Source organism: Tamandua tetradactyla, chromosome 13 (genome assembly GCF_023851605.1).
Source record: "Tamandua tetradactyla isolate mTamTet1 chromosome 13, mTamTet1.pri, whole genome shotgun sequence".
NCBI lineage: Eukaryota > Metazoa > Chordata > Mammalia > Pilosa > Myrmecophagidae > Tamandua > Tamandua tetradactyla.
The window spans coordinates 65,268,393-65,290,127 of record NC_135339.1 but is presented as its reverse complement, the minus strand read 5'-3'; the positions used below and the strand labels follow the sequence as shown (position 1 = coordinate 65,290,127).

Sequence of the window (21,735 nt, the reverse complement as noted above, 5' to 3'; positions counted from 1 at the left end):
GATTCCTGGTGCCTGCCCATGTAAAAAAAAAAAAAGACGTATTTAAGCCCTCTAGCCTCCTATGTTCGGGAACAGCTAGAAGGAAAAATATGAGAGGATCATATGGTAGCCCATAACAAACTCTGGGATCTATCCTGTAACCACTTTTTGAAGAGTGCTTTAAAAACTGTTGCTTTTTTATTTCTTTGCTTTGTATATATGTTATACTATACAATTAAAGTTAAAAAGCATATAAATGTAACATGAAAGATAATAAGGTGGCAGAACTGTTCTAGATTTAAGGAGAGTAAAGAGACTTGACAACCAAATGCAATGTGTGATCCTTCATTAATTCCTGGATTGAAATAAGAACTTATAAGGAACATTATTAGGATAATTAGAGAACTTTAAATATGAACTTATTTATATAATTATATAAATGTTACATTTCCTGAATACTTCTATAAGTTTGATAATTGTTTTCTAGTTATGTAGGGTAATACTGTTACTCTGAGAAAATACCTGTTCATGTGTTTAGGGGTGAGAGATCACAATGTCTGCAAACAACCCTCAATAGGTCTAAGAAAACTATATATACATCCATATACTTACACACGGGAAGAGATATGTAAATTGCAATATATGTTAACAGCTGACAAACTAGGTGAAGAGTATCTGGGTGTTCATTGTACTGATGTTCTTACAGCCTTCTAAGTTTGTCATTTTTTAAAAAGTTGGGTTAGGGAATAAAAAAACATTAACAATTTCTTATCAAGTATCTGGTCATGTTTAAATTCTGTGTGTGTTTTAACTCTTTAAGTCAGGATCCAAATGGAGTCCTGTGAAAGTACCTTACTCCAGGTGATACTGCCTCATCCATATGAAATTTACAGGTTGTATTTGATTTATAGGTATTTAAATCCATCAGTTCTCCGTATCTTTTTTCTTGTATTTCATTGTTGAAGAAATGGAGTCATTTGTTCTGTAGCTTCTTACAAATAGCAAAAGGTATTTTGCTATTGCGTCTCTGGTATAATTTAACATGTTCTTTGTCCCCTGTTTTTACATAAACTCGTAGTTAGATCTGAGTGTTGATTTGGGGGGAACAAGAATACTTCATAAGTATTTGAACTATTTGGTGGTATTATCTAGTGATCTCTCTTTATAATGTTAACAGCTATTAATGTTCAGTGTCCAGTCCATTGATTTACTAGGGGGTTGAAAAATGGTGCTATATTCCTTCTTCTTTTATTAGTTGAAATACTTCTATAAAGAAGATTCCCTCCATTTATTTGATTACCCAGTGGTACAGTTTACGTAGTAAAAACAGAATAAATGTTGATTCTTTCCCTTTATTTACCAGATTCAAAATAATGAGTTGGTTCACTATTACTCCATTTGAACCAGTTAGGATTTGTTGTTTTGTTTTTGTTTTTAGTTTGTATTAATTCATAGATTTAAAAATATTTGTCATTTAATTCACTTCAGTTATTATCCTTATTGGTGTTCAGATTGTTCTATCATAGATAATCATAGTCTTTTGTACATCTCTTGCCCCAGACATGAAATCAGTCATTTTTCCAAGGAGTTCTAGTCTCTTTTGAGGGTGATTGGTGTTTTGAAACACAATCCAGTTAGTAGGGTTTTCCCTGCTACTGAGTTGGTCACTGTTTCTAGGTCCTTTCAATTGATTGAAGTAGGAATTTTTTTCAAAATATATGCCATCTTTTTAAAGGCATTTTTAGTGGCATACATAATCTAAAGTTAGAAAATAACTGAATACTTCATTGTCTTATATATCCTTTTTAGACTAGGTTATTATTTCAACTTTCTTTTCAAGTAAACTTTTGTGATATACATGGCAGAAAAGACTCTGTACTTAAGAAGAAAAAGGTATAATTCTTCCATGGAACTTTTTTTACCCCGTTTATTTACAGTTGATAAGAGGCTATTAGGAAAACATAGAGTTTACCATCTAGTTGATTTAGCTTTAAGCAAAAAGAGTACATTATTGTCCTTTAAAAAAACTGGACCCATAGTAAATGAGAAAAAAAAAATCATGTTAACTTGTGAGGATAGGTTCTGAGGACTAAGGTTAACCATGTGAGAACCCTAGCTTTAAAAGCCAAGACTAATTTTTTTTCTTTTAGCTATTGACCTGTTTCATAATTCTGTTCAGGATTATCTAGAAATTACAGCATTTATAGCTTCAATTAAACTGGATTCATTTCAGCAAATACTTGCTAAGGTCCCACTAAGAATTTAGACAGGAAGGAAGTAGATTCTCTGCTGGTATATCTGAAGCCTGCTGTTGAGATGGTATGCCCCATATCTTGACTTTCAGAAATGTACTGGTTGGTAGTCAGATTATCTGGTTATTCAGGACATGAAGCTACTCAGGACATCTATTTGAATCTCAGAGCATCTATCTGATTGAATCTCATGTTAATCATACTCCAGTTGGGCCACTGCTATGTCTCCTCCTCAGTGATACTGCCTTAGTTTTAGTGAGAGGATTCCTATACTTTCATTAAAAGAATGTGATTACTTTGCCATTTGTTTAGATCATGTCCTGGTCCCAAGGTGACAGCTGGGTTCCCTATAAGAGTTAAAATCCTTCACAAAAAGAACAAAATGATACAGTTCATCTTAAAACAGACAAACTGGCTTATGACACAACAGTAATATCTTTAAATATTTACTACGTGCCAGGAATTGTTCTTAACTATATATATGCATTAATTAATTTATCCTCATGATCATTCTATGAGGTAGAGTAGTCTCTTTTCCAGATGGGGAAAGAAGACACTGAAATGTTCAAGAAAGTTGCCCAAAGACTTGCACCTAGAAAATGACAAAGCCAGAATTTGAACCCATGCAGTCTGGCTCCAAAGTCCCCTATACTGTCTGCTGTACTTTAGTAATAAGGAGTAGATCTCCTATTAGATCAGTAAAGGTCTTAAACCAAACTACAATTAAGAAAGCTGAGTGCTGTTGCATGAACAAATGTTTGACCTGCGTATGTCCTCTGTTAGCCTCTGGGCTTTTTCTCTGCTAGTGCAAGAAAAACATTGCTCCAGTTTTCCTAATAGGTACCCTTTTAGTTCTCCAGATTAACTCAACTTTTCATTTGCATTAGATGGTATTCTTAATAGCCTCTGGAGAAAGTAATTAAGTAAATATTAGTTTCTACTTTCAAACCCCTGTGGTTTCTCCACTTGTCACCTACTAGACCACAAACCATTGGCTCAGATTTCAGCCATATATGACTAGATGTTACTCTTTTATAATTTTTTCTACTTACGAAAGAAAATGGAAAATTTCAAACTCACAAAGGTAGACAGAATAGTATAATGAACCCCCTTTTATGTATCCTTCAACTTCAATAATTATAAATTCATGGCCAATCTTGTTTCATTTATACCTTCACCACTTTTCCTTCTCTCATATAATTTTTAAGCAAATCTCAGACCTTGTATCATTTTATTGGTGAATTACTCAGTATTTGTGAAAGAGAAGGACTCTTTTTTGTTTTGTTTTTTTTCTTTTTTTTATTAATTAAAAGCAATTACAAGAAACACAAACATTCCCAACACATACACTCAGCAATTCACAATGTTATCACATAGTTGCATATTCATCATCATGATCATTTTCCAGAACATTAGCATCAATTCAGAAAAAGAAATAAAAAGACAACAGAAAAATATAACAAACAGAAAAAAAAATTTTACAGGCCATACCCCTTATTGATCCCTTTCATTGATCACTAGCATTTCAAACTAAATCTATTTTAACATTTGTTCCCCCTATTATTTATTTTTATTCCATATGTTCCTCTCATCTGTTGACAAGGTAGATAAAAGGAACATCAGACACAAGGTTTTCACAATCACACAGTCACACTGTGAAAGCTGTATCATTATACAATCATCATCAAGAAACATGGCTACTGAGTTTGCGTGTTGTGTTGGCTGGAGAGAGAGGCCACATCTGAACAACAACAGAGGCTCTCTTGGGGGTGACTCTTAGGCCTAATTTTAAGTAGGCTTGACCTATCCTTTATGGGGTTAAGCTTCGTATGAACAAACCCCAAGACTGGGAACTCAGCCTATAACTTTGTCCACACTGCTCGTGAGAATATCAAGAATTCAACTAGGGGAGGTTGAATTTTCCCCCATTCTCACCATTCCCCGAAGGGGACTTTGCAAATACTTTTCCACTCACTGATCAAATCACTCTGGGATTCATCGGGGCATCATTCTGGACAAATCAACAAAATCTCATGTCCGACCCAAGGTTCCATGTACTTACAGTGTTCCACCAACTATCTACATAAGTTGTATTAGGAGATGCACTAGTCAGAATATAAGTTTGTACCAAATAAACATTTTTTGCTTTACTCTCACACATAAGTTGAAATTTTAAAATGTTGATTACCATCTATTTTCAGCACCCTACAGTAATGACATTCCTTTATTCTTCTCATGTAAAAACATTTTTTTAATTTGTACATTTAGTCGCTATCATTATATACTCTAGGCATTCCTAGATTGTACCATCTCAGTCTTTATGGTCTATCTTTCTTTCTGATTTCGTTTATGCCCCAGGCCTCGTCCCTCTATCATTCTCACATGCGGCTTCATTCAGTGTTTTAACATAATTGTATTACAGTTAGGTAATATTGTGCTGTCCATTTCTGAGTTTTTATATTCAGTCCTGTTGCACAATCTGTATCCCTTCACTTCCAGTCACTTCCAGTTACCCAAAATATCTTACCCTATTTCTATCTCCTGATGGTTTCTGTTACCAACCAAATATTCCAAGTTTATTCACTAAGGTCAGTTCATATAAGTAAGACCATACAGTATTTGTCCTTTTGTTTCTGGCTAATCACACTCAGCATGATGTCCTTAAGGTCCATTCATGTTGTTATATACTTCATAACTTTATTCTGTCTTACAGCTGCATAATATTCCATTGTATGTATTTGTCACAGTTTGTTTAGCCACTCGTCTGTTGATGGACATTTTGGCTGTTTCCATCTCTTGGGAATTGTAAATAATGTTGCTATAAACATTGGTGTGCAAATGTCCATTTGTGTCCTTGCCCTCATGTTCTTTGAGTAGAGACAGCATATAGATGGGTCCTGTTTTTTAATCCATTCTGCCAGACTATGTCTTTTGATTGTGGAGTTTAATCCATTAACATTCAGTGTTATTACTGCATGGGTAGTACTTTCTCCTACTATTTTGCCTTCTTGATTTTATATGTCAGATCTAATTTCCATCTTATGTATATGCCACAGTTTGTTTAGCCACCCGTCCTTCTTTTTACCTTTACTCATAGTCTTCCTTTCTACACTCTTCTCCACACCTCTCTGTTCTGTCTTCATATCTGTCTCTAGTGCTCCCTTTAGTATTTCTTGCAGAGCTGGTCTCTTGGTCACAGATTCTCTCAGTGATTTTTTTGTCTGAAGATGTTTTAATTTTTCCCTGATTTTTGAAGGACAGTTTTGCTGGATATTGAATTCTTGGTTGGCAGTTTTTCTATTTTTAATAATTTAAATATATCATCCCACTGTCTTCTTGCCTCTGTGGTTTCTGCTGAGAGATCTGTGCGTAGTCTTTTTGGGCTTCCCTTGTATGTGACGGATTGCTTTTCTCTTGCTGTCTTCAAGATTCTCTCTTTCTCTTTGACATCTGTCTGACATTCTGATTATTAAATGTCTTGGAGTATGTCTATTTGGATCTCTTCTCTTTGGGGTATGCTGCACCTCTTGGATCTGTACTTTTAAGTCTTTCATAAGAGTTGGGAAATTTTCAGTGATAATTTCCTCCATTAGTTTTTCTCCTCCTTTTCCCTTCTCTTCTCCTTCTGGGATACCCACAACACGTATATTCGTGTGCTTCATATTGTCATTCAATTCCCTGAGTCCCTGCTCATATTTTTCCATTTTTCCCCTATATTTTCTTTTTCTTACCGCATTTCAGATGTTCCATCCTTCAGTTCACTAATCCTATGTTCTCTCTCTCAAAATCTACCATTGTAGGTTTCCATTGTTTTTTTCATCTCTTCTACCTTGCCTTCATTCCCATAAGTTCTGTAATTTTTTTTTCAGACTTTGTTTCTTCTTTTTGTTCTTTCCTTGCCTTCTTTATATCCTCCCTCAATTCATTGATTTGATTTTTGATAAGATTTTCCATGTCTGTTCGTATATTCTGAATTAATTGTTTAAGCTCCTGTATGTCATTTGAATTGTTGGTTTGTTCCTTTGACTGGGCCATATCTTCAATTTTCCTAGTGTGATTTATTATTTTTTGCTGGTGTCTAGGCATTTAATTACCTTAATTAGTTTATTCTGGAGATTGCTTTCACTTCTTTTACCTAGGGTTTTTTTGCTGGATGAATTTGTTGTCTATCTGTTCTTTGACATTTAGTTCAGCTTTATCTGGTTCTCTAGCTTCAGTTTTGTTTAACAGAGGAGAAATTTTCAGTTCTTGTTTTCTTGTTTCTTGCCCTGCTTGTATGGCGCCTTTCCCCCCCCACCCTTAGAAGGGTCTGCTTAGGTATTATAGACCCCAGCCGGATTTTCCCAGAACAAACTGGCCTCCTATCAGGAGGAAAGAGTCACCTGGTTGGTTTTCCCTGAGAGTGAGACCCAGCAGGTTGAAAGGCTTTCCTGTGAAGTCTCTGGACTTTGTTTTTCTTATCCTGCCCAGTATGTGGTGCTTGTTTGCCTGCAGGTCCCACCAACATAAGATGATGAGGTACCTTTAACTTTGGTGGACTCTCCCTGCTGGGGGCATGGTGGAGACAGAGAAGAGGTTGTAGGCTGGTTTTATTGGCTTCAAATTACCAAGGCCTTGTGTCTGAATTCCTTGAGGGAGGGATTCCACCTGAGTTGGGCTTCACCCCTCCCCTGGGGAAGGCACAGGCTCCCAGCAAGCCCCCAAAGGAACTCGCTTCTGCCTATGAAGCGAGCCTGAGAAGTGATGCCGCTATATCCAAAGACAGTTAAGCCTTTGTAGAAACACAGCCACAAAAACCTCTGTTTCCTTCTTTTTTTCCCCCCTTTTTCCGTCAGCCCTGCCCCCTTGGTGCCAGGGCAAAAATGAGCAACCTCCACCCTGACCAGGTTCGCCTAAGCTGGGGGCTTATTTTTAGTAGTCAGAGTTTGTTAATTAATTCCACAGTTGGCATTTGATTGTGCTCAGTCCCTGCTGCTGGTAAAGTTCCTGTTGTTTCCCCTCTGGTAAGCAGCCTGTGGGGGAGGGGCCCCGGCCACCCCAGCTTTGGAACTCACGGTTCTGGGGGAACTTGCAGCTGGTCGTGCTGGTCCAGACTGGGGTACGCTGTATGTCCGGTCACTGATGTGGCCCCAGGAGGTGTTCTGTACTGTTTCTGGTTATTTAGTAGTTGCTCTGGAGGACGAACTAAAATGCACACATTGTTAAGCCGCCATCTTGACCCAGAAGTTCTCTGTTGGTATACTTTTCAGAGAGGAACTAAACAGAATTTCTATTTTATTTCTTTGATCGGTAAGTTAACTCAAATTTCTTATTTATTTTCCTTCATTCATATAACTTATTGGATCATCTTTGATACAAAGTTTGCTTTAGGTTTACACATTTTAAATTTATATTTAATCTGAAAGTAGTTTTATCTATTTTTATAGCCATTGGAAAAGAAGTTTGTCCGAGTTTCAGGAGAAGCAACTATTGGGCATGTAGAAAAGTTCCTCAGAAGAAAAATGGGTCTTGATCCTGCTTGTCAGGTACCGTACATTTGTATAAAAAGACAGGTAAAATTGTGAGATTACTTTTAGCTTATTAAAGAAAGAATTATCTGTAGGATTCCATTCAGTGGCTTTTACTTTGTATTTTAGACATAGTAAATACTAGTTGAATTCTGGTAGACAGTGATTCCCACCCTCAACTTTAATCACAGTTGACTCACTATTTGTCATTGCTGTTACCAGAGAATAACTAAGGATATGAGAAGTAATAAAGATCTTGTAGGATCTAAGTTCCAGCTCTTTTGCTTTTGCGGATAGAAGTTAAAGTAAACGGTTACATATCATCCATTTCTCTTCAGAGGACATCTTTGCATTTATCATTTGCTTAAGTATAACAAGCAAGTTCAAGATACCTAGAAAAGTAATGTTTATGTCTGTCATAAACTATATTAGTTTAAAGCGTGAAAAAGATCTGTTCTAGCTGTATAATAATTATTGTTATAAGAAATTTCAAATAAAAAATACCCTATTTTTTGTTTATTAAATTGATAGATATTTTAAAACAATGTGAAATATTGGTACTAAATATATATTAAATCCAATGAAATGTGACTTCTCTTAGTACGTTTGGTATAATACTGATTGTCTCATAGCAACTGAAAACTGAAAGTGACTTATCTGTCACTTTGTAGCCATAGCATACTTGAGGTTTTTCTTAGTTTTTTAGTAGGAATGCATAGCTGTTTGGGGACTCCTGGACAAAGAATTGTGAGTGATCCCATAACGTCTGTTATTTCTAAAAGCAGAAGCAGAGGACTTGCCTGTGATGATATAGAAAAACTAAGTCATACACCAGAAGGCCCTCTATGTTATAAGAGTACTTCTTTTGTGGCTAAATATTGATCAGAGCACTAAATACCATTTATAAGTCTCATATTTTGGTATTTTAAGAGGTTTAACTGCCAAAACTCTGGTTTTTTGTAATTTTTATTCACATACCATACAATCCAGCCAAAGTGAACAGTGACTCATGGTATAATTACAGAGTTGTACATTCATCATCACGATTAATTTGAGAACATTCTCATTGCTTAAAAAAATAATAAAAAATCCCATACCCCTTATACCCCATTGATACAGTGTAAGTGTAGTAATTTTGTTACAACTGATGCAAGAATATTACAATGTAACTGTAGTACATAGTTTGATTAGTTGTATTTTTTTGTTTTTCCCTATACCATCCTATTAGTAATACCTTGTAATAATGACATACATTTGTTTTAGTTCATGTAAGAACACTCTTATATTTGTACAATTAATCACAATCATCACCAACGACAGGGCTCCTGTGTTATACAGTCCCATGTTTTACCCTCTAACTCTCTTTCTAGTGACATACACAACCCTAAACTTCCCTTTTCAACTATACCCACACCTATAATTCTCTAAGTTTGTTTATTGTGTAAAAATGTGGGTTTCTTTATTCCTCATATCATGTAACTTATATGATATGAGGAAAAAAAACTTAGCATTTTGAAATGAAATTTGTTTCAGTGTTTAGTCAACTCTGTCATTTCTTGGTTTTCTAAGTAGATGTTTCTTCCTTTATCAGGTGCTATATAGCTTGTGGCAGTCATAAATTACATTTTCACTGAAATCTTCAACTAAAGAAAATGAGAATTATTAAAGACCAGACCCATTAATTTATGACTAAGATTGTTTAAGTTTTCTAAAGATAAGAGAGGGTAAAAATTAAGAGCTATATCTAATATGAGCAAAACATTGGACTAGCTAACTAGTAGCCAAAATTAAATTCTTGGTGTCCCCCAATTAATTGTACTATTTCGCTGACTTTCTTAAACTAACTAGTCCCCAGTATGTCATGTGTGCTTTGTTTTCAGATATATGACTTGTTCTAGTTTGCCAGCTGCTGGAATACAATATACCAGAAATGGAATGGCTTTTAAAAAGTGGAATTTAATAAGTTGCTAGTTTACAGTTCTAAGGCCGAGAAAATGTCCCAGTTGAAGCAAGATTATAGAAATGTCCCATCAAAGGCATCCGGGGAATGATACCTTGGTTCAAGAAGGCCAATGAAGTTCAGGGTCTCTCTCTCTTTCTCAAGTGAGAAACAGTCACAGTTTCTCTCTCATCTGGAAGTGCACACGGCAAACACGGCATCCTCTGCTAGCTTCTTCTTCTGGCCTCCTGTTTCATGAAGCTCCCCGGGAGGCATTTTCCTTCTTCATCTCCAAAGGTCGCTGGCTGGTGGACTCTTCTTCTCATGGTGATGTCATTCTGCTTTGCTCCCTCTGAATCTCTTTCATTCTCCAAAATATTTCCTCTTTTATAGGATTTCAGAAGCAAATCAAGACTCATCCAAATGGGGGGAGATATACCTCTACCTATCCAGTTTAACAACCACTCTTTTTTTTTAAATACAAAAAAACATCAGATAAACACAAACATTCCTATTTTGGTCATTCCGTTCTACATATATAATCAGTAATTCACAATATCATCACATAGTTGCATATTCATCCCCATGATCATTTCTTAGAACATTTACATCAATTCGGAAAAAGAAATAAAAAGACAACAGAAAAAGAAATAAAACAAAAACAGAAAAACAAAAAATATACATACTATACCCCTTACCTCTCCCTTTCATTGATTACTCACCTTTCAAACTAAATTTATTTTAACATTTATTCCCCCATTATTTATTTTTATTCCATATGTTTTACTCGTCTGTTGACAAGGTAGATAAAAGAAGCATCAGACACAAGGGTTTCACAATCACACAGTCACACTGTGAAAACTGTATCATTATACAATCATCATTAAGGAACATGGCTACTGGAACACAGCTCTACAGTTTCAGGCAGTTCCCTCCAGCGTCTCCATTACATAAAACGATAACAGAAAAAAAAAAGACTATACATACCATATCCCTTACCCCTTGCCTTCATTTATCACTAGCGTTTCAAAATAAATTTATTTTAACATTTGTTCCCCCTATTATTTATTTTTATTCCATATGTTCTACTCGTCTGTTGATATGGTAGATAAAAGGAGCATCAGACACAAGGTTTTCACAATCACAGAGTCACATTGTGAAAGCTATATCATTGTTCAATCATCTTCAAGAAACATGGGTACTGGAACATAGCTCTACATTTTCAGGCAGTTCCCTCCATTACATCTTGAACAACAAGGTGATATCTACTTAATGCGGAAGAATAACCTCCAGGATAACCTCTCGACTCTGTTTGGAATCTCTCAGCCATTGACACTTTGTCTCATTTCACTCTTCCCCCTTTTGGTCGAGAAGGTTTTCTCAATCCCTTGATGCTGAGTCTCAGCTCATTCTAGGGTTTTTCTCAATCCCTTGATGCTGAGTCTCAGCTCATTCTAGATTTCTGTCCCACGGTGCCGGGAAGGTCCACACCCCTGGGAGTCATCTCCCATGTAGACAGGGGGAGGGTGGTGAATTTGCTTGCTGTGTTGGCTGGAGAGAGAGACCACATCTGAGCAACAAAAGAAGCTCTCTTGGGGGTGACTCTTAGGCCTAATTTTAAGTAGGCTTGACCTATCCCTTATGGGGTTAAGTTTCATATGAACAAACCCCAAGAATGGGGCTCAGCCTATTGCTTTGGTTGTCCACACTGCTTGTGAGAATATCAAGAATTCAACTTGGAGAGGTTGAATTTTTTTCCCTATTCTCACCATTGCAAATACTTTTCCACTCACTGATCAAATCACTCTGGGCATCACTCTGGACAAACCAACAAAATCTCATGTCCTACCCAAGGTTCCATGTACTTATGGTGTTCAACCAAGCTATCTACGTAAGTTATATTAGGAAATGCACTAGTCAATATAAGTTTTGTACCTCATAAACATTTTTTGCTTTAGCCCCACACATAAGTTGAAATTTTAAAATATTAATTACTGTTTTCAGCACCCTGCAGTAATGACCTTCCTTTGTTCTTCCTCATGCAAAAACATTTTTAAAATTTGTACATTTATTCACTATTATACACTCTAGGCATTCCTAGATTATACCATCTCAATCTTTATGGTCTGTCTTTCTTTCTGATTTCATTTTTCCCCCAACCCTCCTCCCTCTATCATTCTCACATTCAGATTTATTCAGTATTTTAACATAATTGTATTACAGTTAGGTCTTAATGTGCTGTCCATTTCTGAGTTTTTATATTCAGTCCTGTTGCCCAATCTGTATCCCTTCAGTTCCAATTACCCAATATCTTACCCTATTTCTATCTCCTTATGATCTCTGTTACCAACGAAATATTCCAAGTTTATTCACTAATGTCAGTTCATATCAGTGAGACCATACAGTATTTGTCCTTTGTTTTTGGCTAATCTCACTCAGCATAATGTCCGTAAGGTCCATCCATGTTGTTACATCCTTCATAACTTTTTTCTGTTTTACAGCTGCATAATATTCCATCATACATATATACCACGGTTTGTTTACCCACTCGTTTGTTGATGGACATTTTGGGTGTTTCCATCTCTTTGCAATTTAACAGTCACTCTTGATTAAATCACGTCTCCAGGGAGATAACCTAATTACAGTTTCTAACATACAATGCAGAATAGGAATTAGAAGAAGCAACTGCCTTTACAAAATGGGATTAGGATTAAAACATGGCTTTTCTAGGGGACATACATCATTTCAAAACTGCACATTCCACTCTCTGGACCCTAAAATAGGCATGTTTTCCCCATATACAAAATACATTCATTCAATAACAATTTCAGAGAACCTTAAACCAATTCAGTAACATTGCAAATACAATACAAGGTTAAAACCAGTACAAAATCTTAAAGTTAGTTGCAAGCATGTTCTGTTCTAAGGCAAAATTATCCTCTAGCTTTGGACCTTTGAAAACTCATAACGAGTTATTTGCTGGCAACATACAAAGGAGGAACACTCATGGGATACATATACGTATTTCTATGGGGAGGAAAGAACCCAGGGGTCACTGGACCCATACATTTTTGAAAACCCACAAGGCAAAGTCCTTTAGATTTCAAAGTCTGAGAGTCATTTATCTTTGGGGCTTTAGAAAGCGGCAGTCCCACCCTTTCCAAGGGCCTACGCAGAGACCTGGCTCTCTCTGAATGCAGCCTTGGGGGATATTGGGGGGACCACATTTTTCTTGGCTCCACCCTCTCTCTCCTGCCACATTTCACTATAAGCTGTGAGGAGTAACCAGGCTGCACTTTCTACATTCAATTTGGAGATCTTTTCTGCTACATATCCAAGTTCATTACTTTTAAAATCTGCCTTCCAGCCAAAGCCACTAGTTAGTTTTGCCAGATTATCTGCTATTTTAAAGCGAGAATTGCCTTCTTTCCGGTTTGCTATAACATGTGTCTCATTTCTGTCTAAGACCTCATCAGAGGTATCTTTAGACTGTACATTTCTACCAACAGTCTCTTCAAAGCATTCTGGGACTTCTCTGTCAGGCTTCTCACAACTCCTCCAGATTTTTCCTGTTATCCGTATAAAAAGCCATCCCACATGTTTGGTATCTGCAAACCACAGCAGCTCTCTGGTACCAAAATCTGTTCTAGTTTGCTAGCTGCCAGAATGCAGTATACCAGAAACAGAATAGCTTTTAAAAGGGGAAATTTAATGAGTTGCTAGTTTACAATTCTAAGGCCAAGAAAATGTCCCAGTTAAAGCAAGTCTATAGAAATGTCCAATCTAAGGCATCCAGGTAAAGATACCTTGGTTCAAGAAGGCTGATGAAGTTCAGGGTTTCTCTCTCGTTTGAGAAGGCACATGGCAAACAGGATCAGGGCTTCTCTCTTGACTGGAAGGGCACATGGTAACACAGTGTCATCTGCTGACTTTCTCTCCTGGCTTCCGGTTTCATGAACCTCCCCAGGAGGCGTTTTCCGACTTCATCTCCAAAGGTCGCTGGCTAGTGGACTCTCTGCTTCGTGATGCTGCAACATTCTCTGCTCTCTCCAAATCTCCTTCATTCTTGAAAATGTTTCCTCTTTCATAGGACTCTAGAAACTTATCAAGACCCACCCAAATGGGTGGAGACATGTTGTCACCTAATCCAGTTTAACAACCGCTCTTGATTAAATCACATCTCCAGGTAGATGATCTGATTACAGTTTCAAACATTCAATGCAGCGTAGGGATTAGAAGAAGCAGTTGCCTTTTCAGAATGGGATTAGGATTAAAACCTGGCTTTTCTAGGGGACATGCATCCTTTTAAGCCAGCATATGACTCTACTAGCAGGAATGAGTGATGTTTTAGTTTGCTAATGCTGCTGGAATGTAATATACTGAAAATGGATTGCCTTTTATATAGGCACTTTATAAGTCACAAGTTTACAGTTCTAAGGTCATAAAAATATCCAAAATAAGGCATCCGAAGAAAAATGCCTTGACTCAAGAATGTCGATGGTGTCTAAAACATCTCTGGTAGCTGGGAAAGCCCGTGGCTGGCTTCTGTTGGTCCTTTGACTTCTTGTTTCAAACATCTTCCCGGGGTGTTTTCTTTCTGCCTCTCCAAAGGTCTCTATGTTGGCTGTGAGCTTTTGCCAAAATGATTTCCTCTTAAAATACTCTAGTAAGTGGATTAAGATCCACCTTGAATGGGCCGAGATGCATCTCCATGGAAACCACCTAATGAAAGGCCCCACACACAACTGGGTGGATCACATCTCCATGGAAACAACTGGAAAAGATCCTGCTCTATAGTATTAAATCAGGATTAAAGAACTTGGCTTTTCTGGGATATGCAACAGTTTCAAACTGGCCTGGCACATTCCACCCTCTGGACCCCAGACATGTTTCATATACAAAATACATTCATTACATAACAGTTCCACAAAAGCCTTAAACATTTCAGTAACAATACAAACACAGTACAAAGTCAGAAACAGTACAACATCTCATCAAAGTCATTTACAGGCATGGTCTCTTCTAAGGCAGAAATTCTCCACTGTCTTTTGACCTATGAAACTCAGAACAAGTTATCTCTTTCCAATATATAAAGGAGAGACAGTCATAGGATACATGTTCCCATTGCAATAGGGAGAAGCTGGAACAAACACAGGTGTCACTGGACCCAAACAGTTCCTAAAACCATCAGAGTAACCTCCATTAGATTTCAAAATCTAAGAGTCATTTATCCTTGGGGGTTGATAGAACGATAGTCCCACCCTCCCTAAGGAGCTATGCAGCAGTCCTGTTCTCACCAAACACAGGGATGAAAGTTGTAACATTATGAGAAATTGGAATTGGGGGGAACCACCTTCTTCTTGGCTTCACCCTTTCCAAGCACTGGGGCTCTCTGCCATCTCCAGGACACATGCTCAACTCCCTCAGAACAATGTGTTGACAGAGAGGCTCCCCCACCCCCAATCCCCAGGCAATGTGCTCCACCCTTTGTAAGGCCCCAAATGGCAACACTTCCACCTGCCCTCTGCCTCCAAGGCAGACCTGCCCTTTACATGTGGATGGGTGGGTCTGCTCTCCTGGCCCGAGATTTCTTGACTTCTGGCTTTAGCTTCCATGGTTCTGCCTTTGTAGTAATTTTTCCTTCAGTTTGTCCCTTTTCTGTCCTTTTAGTCCAGATTGGCTTTGGTTCCATTTATGCAGGTGGTCTCATAAGAAACGTGTCCGTTTTCTGTGTAGTATACACAGATCACATCCATCAGATAATAGGACCTTCCGTAAATCTTTTCTGAATAACTCCATTTCCAATTCTGGCTTTTTCTGAAATGGCTGACTGGTTCCATGTTTGGTTAAATCCTTTCATGGAGCACTATTCCCTGGGGTCTCCCTTCTGGAACCCCAGAATTTTTCAGACCATCAGTTTCTTTGTTCCAAAGAGTCCATTTCTCAGTTTATTTCTTTCCTATTGCATTTTACTGTAAGCTGCAAGGGGAAGCCAGGCCGCAGTTCCCACAGTTTGGAAATCTCTTCTGTTAAATATCTATGTTCATCATTCTCAAATTCTGTCTTCCATCCAACACCAGCACTTAATTTTCTTCTTTCTTTTCTTTTCTTTTGTTTTTGTTCATTATTATTATTTTTTTTGCATTTTCTGCCAGCACTTAATTTTGCCAAATTCTCTGCCGCTTTAAAACAAGAGTCACCTTCCTTCCAGTTCGCAGTGACATGTCGATCATTTCTATCTAAAGCCTCATCGGAGATATCTTTAGATTTCATATTCTACGAACAGTGTTCAAAGCAATTCAGGTCTTTTCTATTGAGCATATCGTAATTCTTCTACAATTTCCCCCGTATCCATTTAAAAAGCTGTTCCAAGGTGTGTTTGGTATTTGCAATCTGCAGCACCCCACTTCACTGGTACCAAAATCTGGCTTTTCTGGTGTACACAACAGTTTCAAACTGCCACAAATTATTGCCAGAGACTTGTAGGGGTTGTTGAATGATGAAAGTATCTTTAAGGTTACTTGTGGCAGTTAAAGATAAAGAAGAGAGTTGTGAAAAAAAATTTTTAATACAGTTCACATGTTTTTAGATGAGATTAAGTTTATTTAAAATTCAGAGATCCGTAACTATCTAAATGGATTTCTTTCATACAGAGACCCCAGTGTCTCTGAAATGATATTTTGAACTTATTGATGTCTTATTGTATTTGTTTTATAAATCGTTACTCTTGTGTTATTTGCATTCCTTTCTATACTGTTTGATCTTCAGACCTTATTTTGCGTTTATGAAATGACATTTTGAAAATGTCACTTTAATCACTAAAACTTCTTTATATAAAAGATATGATAAATTTTGTTTTTAATTCTACCATAACTAATTCCATTTTAAAAAAGAAATTTTTAAAAAAATATTATTACCTATTTGTTGGATGATCTTAAACCTGTTATTAAATTCAGTTTCCCTATCATAAAAAAATCCATATGGTGTATTTTTATCATCCATTTACTAAGTAAGCACTCATTGAGCATATATGTACTTGACCTTAAGTGTATAAAGATGAGAAAAAAATTCATGCTCCCAGGGAACTCAGTTTTATAGGGAAGCTTTATGAATAGACAACTAAATTATATGATTAGTATCACAATAGAGTTAGCACAAAAGAGAAAATGATTTAACTCTGGAGGAATCAAGGAATGGATTTGTAGAGTGGTTAGGAATTTGCCAGATGGACAAATATAAGAACTTTCTAGCAAAGGAAATAGTATGTATTAACTAAGAGAAAAACGTTGTTGGCTTGTGAAGTACATTCAATGAAAAATCCTATCTTGGATGCTCTAATATGATCTTGCTTTTAAAAAATAAGTATTCTTCCCTGCTTCATAATATTACTTTCACAGTTTGATTTCTACTCTGACTGAGATTCAGAAATATCATTGTTATCCTTCCTATCTAAGACTTGACATCCCAGAAGGTAGAGAGGATTGTGCAGAAAAGAGTTAACATAGTAGGCCTGAGGCTGCTGTCTTCAGAAGGGCCTACTTGCAAGGTTGACCTTGTCTGTCTTCTAGGAACTTGGCTTACAAAAAATTCCCTACACTAATATGAAAAGGGTGTTTCACTGTACCTAGACTCTTTGTACATACAATGGATCTATGGTATACACCTGCTTTCCTTCTGGGAATCTGGAATTTTGGAAATTGTGAGGCGGAGATTGCCTACATGATCAGCTCCCAATAAAAAAAACCTACATTGTAAGCTTCAGCTGGATTTCCCTAGGTAGAAACGTTGTACGCATTGGCTGCATTTTTTTTTAAGGTTTTGATTATTACTGTTATTCAGATAACTTATTTCGAGATTAACCTCCATTTAATGTTAGGAAAAACAAGACTCAGGAGGATTGATAAATTTGCACAATAAATAACATACAACTTGTTCTCTTAATTTTTAGCCTCCTTTTCTTCTTATAATTTTTTTAACTTTTTTATTTTGAAATGATTTCAAACTTACAGGACAGTTACAAAAAATAATATAAACCCATACAGAGAACTCCATCATATGCCCATGCTCCCAGATACTCAGATCCAGCAATTTTAACATTTTGTCACCTCTGCTGTATCAACCTATCATCTGCTTTTGGAACATCTGAGAGCAGTTTGCATACATCATTATCATTGAACACATCATATTCCTGAGTATGTTTTAAGGATATTCACTTATATATCATCTTAAGTATAGTTGTAAATTCAAGAAATTAAACATTAATATAAACCTTACATTCTAAATTCCAGTTTTTTCTTATGTCCTGATAAAGTCCTTTTGAGACTTTTTCCCTCCATTCCTAAATCCCACCCAGGATCATGTATTGATTTAATTCTCATTATCTGTTTAGTTTCTCTTTCTCTTTTTTTAAATTGTAGAAACATATGTATAATATAAACCTTCTCATCCCAGCCCTTCCCAAGCATACCATTCAGTGGGATTAATCACATTCACAATGTTATAGTACCTTCAGCACCATCCACTACTCACACTTTCCCTTTGTCCCAAACAGAAACCCTATAGTCATTTTACATTAACTCCCCATTACCCTTTCCCCTATACCGCCCGGTAACCTATACTCCCTCTATCTCTGTGAATTTGCATATTCTCTGAAATTTTTTCTGTGGTTACCATGGCGCCTAAATCTAACAACCCAAATCTAACAACCTAAATGTAACAATCTTGTTTGCTTTGAAACCAACTTTGCTTCAGTAGCATACCTAAACTGTTCCTGTAGCTGTCCATTCACTCACTTTTTTGGAGTTCTTATCACAAATTATGTATTTATAGCATATTAGTCAAAATCATTGATTTGTTGTTACCTTTTATGCATTTGCCTTTTAGGTCCTGTAGAAAGTAAAAAGTGGAGTTGAAAAGCAAAAATACAGTGGTACTGGTATTTATATTTATCCATTTCGTTGTCCTTACTAGAGATCTTTATATCTTCATGTGGCTTTAGTTGATTGTCTAGTGTCCTTTCCTTTCAAACTGCAGAACTCCCTTTAGCATTTCTTGTAGGGTTGGTCTAGTGGCAACAAAGTATCTCACATTTTGTTTATCTGGGAATGTCTTAACCCTGCCTCATTAAAATATATAAATATTAATTTTTAATTGTGGTAAAATATGCATAACATGAAAATGATTTAAACTATTTTAAGTGGTTAAATTTTTTTTTAACTTTTTTGTTGTATGATATAATATATATTCAAAGGAAAGAAAGAAAAAAGCAATAGTTTTCAAAGCACTCTTCAACAAGTAGTTACAGGACAGATCCCAGAGTTTGTCATAGGCTATCATACAATCCTCTCAGATTTTTCCTTTGAGCTGCTATGGAATATAGGAGGCTAGAAGACTTAAATACTTTTTTTATCACCACAATCGACTTTCTTTTTTCGTGAAAAATAACATATATACAAAAAAGCAATAAATTTCATAGCACACCACCACAATTAGTTGTAGAACAGAATTCAGGGTTTGACTTGGGTTACAGTTCCACAATTTTAGGTTTTTACTTCTAGCTGCTCTAAGATACTGGAGACTAAAAGAGATATCAATTTAATAATTCAGCAATCATATTCATTTGTTAAATCCTGTCTTCACTGTATAACTCTACCATCACCTTTGATCTTTCCATCCATCTCTTTAGGGGTGTTTGGGATAACTTTTTCATGTTGGGTGGTTCTGTCACTAATATGGGGTAGAGAGATGGAACTATCTGATGTTCTGGAGAGGCTGGGCCCTCTAGGTTTCAGGATTTATCTGGTCCAGGGGCCCATAAGTGATTTAAAACTTTTGATGTTAAATACATTGACAATACAGTATAACTTTCACCACTCTATTTCCAGACTCTCTTCATCGTCTCAAATCAGAACTGATATTCATTTGACAATAGCTCCATTCCTACCTAAGCCTACACATATTTTTTTTTTATTTATTTATTTTTATTTTTATTTTTTACATGGGCAGGCACCAGAAATCGAACCCAGGTCCTCTGGCATGGCAGGCAAGCATTCTTGCCTGCTGAGCCACCATGGCCCGCCCCTAAGCCTACACATAGTGTGCTGGTTTGAAATAATGTATGTACCCTAGAAAAGCCATGTTTTAATCCTAATCCCATTTTGTAAAGGCAGCCATTTCTTCTAATCCCTATTCAGTATTGTATGTTTGAAACTGTAATTAGATCATCCCCTGGAGATGTGATTTAATCAGGAGTGGTTGTTAAACTGGATTAGCTGGAGGTGTGTCTCCACCCATTTGGGTGGGTCTTGATTAGTTTCTGAAGTCCTATAAAAGAGGAAACATAATGGGTGGAGACACGTCTCCAGCCAACCCAGCCTAACAACCACTCTTGATTAAATCACATCTCCAGGGAGATGATCTAATTACAATTTCAAGCATTTAAAACTAAATAGGGATTAGGAGAAATGGCTGCCTTTACAAAGGATTAAAACATGGCTTTTCTAGGGTACATGCATCATTTCAGACCAGCACACTGGTTAGTTAGATTCACGTGTCATTTTGGCCAGGTGAAGTTACCTAGTTCTGTTGCTGTGGACATGAGCAATGCCATGTGAAGGTCATCTGTCACTGATTACATCTGCAGTCGGCTACGAGGCATGCCTGCTGCAATGAATGATGTTTGATTTAATTGGCTGGATGCTTAAATGAGAGATCTTTGCACAGCCCAAGCAGCTCAGCATACCTCATCTCAGCACTTGCAGCACAGACCAGGCTTTTGGAGATGCAGAAAGGAATCACCCCAGAGAAAGATGTTGGAACCTAGAGACCTGGAGAGAAGGCCAACAGAGATGGCCTTCCCATGTAAGAAAGAATCTCAGGTGAAAGTTAGCTGCCTTTCCTTTGAAGAACTATACGTTAACTAAATAAATCCGCTTTTATTGAAAGCCAGTCCATCTCTGGTGTGTTGCATTCCAGCAGCTAGCAAACTAGAACAGTGATCTTCAGCTCTGTTTGTTCCCTTTTCATAATTTCCAACTCTCTATTGATATTCTCTTTGTGTTCATGTTTTGTTTTCCTGATTTCCTTTAGTTTTTTGCCTATGTTTTTCTTTAGCTCTTTGAGCATATTTAGGACCATATATGTATATTTTTAACTTTTCTTTTATTGTATAATATAACATATACAAAGCAAAGAAAGAAAAAGGCAGTAGTTTCAAAGCACTCTTCAACAAGTAGTTACAGGACAGATCCCAGAGTTTGTCATGGCCTATTATACCATCATCTCAGATTTTTCCATCTAGCTGCTCAAGAATATAGGAGGCTAGAAGGAATAAATATTTTTTTATCATCACAGTAGACATTTTTTTCTTTTCTCTGAAAAATAACATATATACAAAAAAGCAATATATTTCAAAGCACAGTACAACAATTAGTTGTAGAACAGATTTCAGAGTTTAGCATAGGTTACAATTCCACAATTTTAGGTTTTACTTCTAGCTGCTCTAAGATATTAGACACTAGAAGAAATATCACTTTAATGATTCAGCAGTCATATTTGTTTGTTAAACCCTACCTTCTCTGTATAACTCCACCATCACCTTTGATCTTTCTATCCCACTCTGTAGGGGTATTTGGGCTATGGCCATTCTAACTTTTTCCTATTGAAAGGGGCTGTCAATAATATGGGGTAGGAATATGAGACTACCTGATGTTCTGGAGAAGCTGACCCCTCTAGGTTCAGGATTTATCTGGTCCAGGGACCCGTATGGAGGTTGTGGGTTTCTGGACAGTTACCCTTGTGCATGGAACCTTTGTATAATCTTATATATTGCCTGAGGTGTTCTTTAGGATTGGATATAATGGTTTTGGGTGGGGGTTGGCAGGTTTTGATAGGTAGCAATGTCTAACTGAAGCTTGCTTAAGAGTGACCTCTAGGACCATATTTTTGAGGTCTGTCTGGTATATCCCAGGGCTGGTCCTCTTCATTTAATTTTATGCTTTAATCTTCTACATTGCCTGAGCCATCACTTCCTGTTTTTGTATCTTTTATAAATTTTTGT

The 21,735-nt window shown here is 36.8% G+C and overlaps 1 protein-coding gene across 4 annotated transcripts in view; it reads left to right on the top strand.

The window, feature by feature from the left end:
• Positions 1-21,735, top strand: part of PCGF6 (polycomb group ring finger 6) — a 66,363-nt gene that overhangs the window by 21,612 nt on the left and 23,016 nt on the right. For 2 of the 4 annotated variants that reach the window (XM_077125904.1, XM_077125906.1), the window contains exon 8: positions 7,658-7,756. The exons of the other annotated variants lie outside the window; for them this stretch is intronic. In XM_077125904.1, the coding sequence (XP_076982019.1) occupies positions 7,658-7,756 (99 nt within the window). The remainder of the gene's footprint in view (positions 1-7,657; positions 7,757-21,735) is intronic. 4 annotated transcript variants of the gene reach the window in all.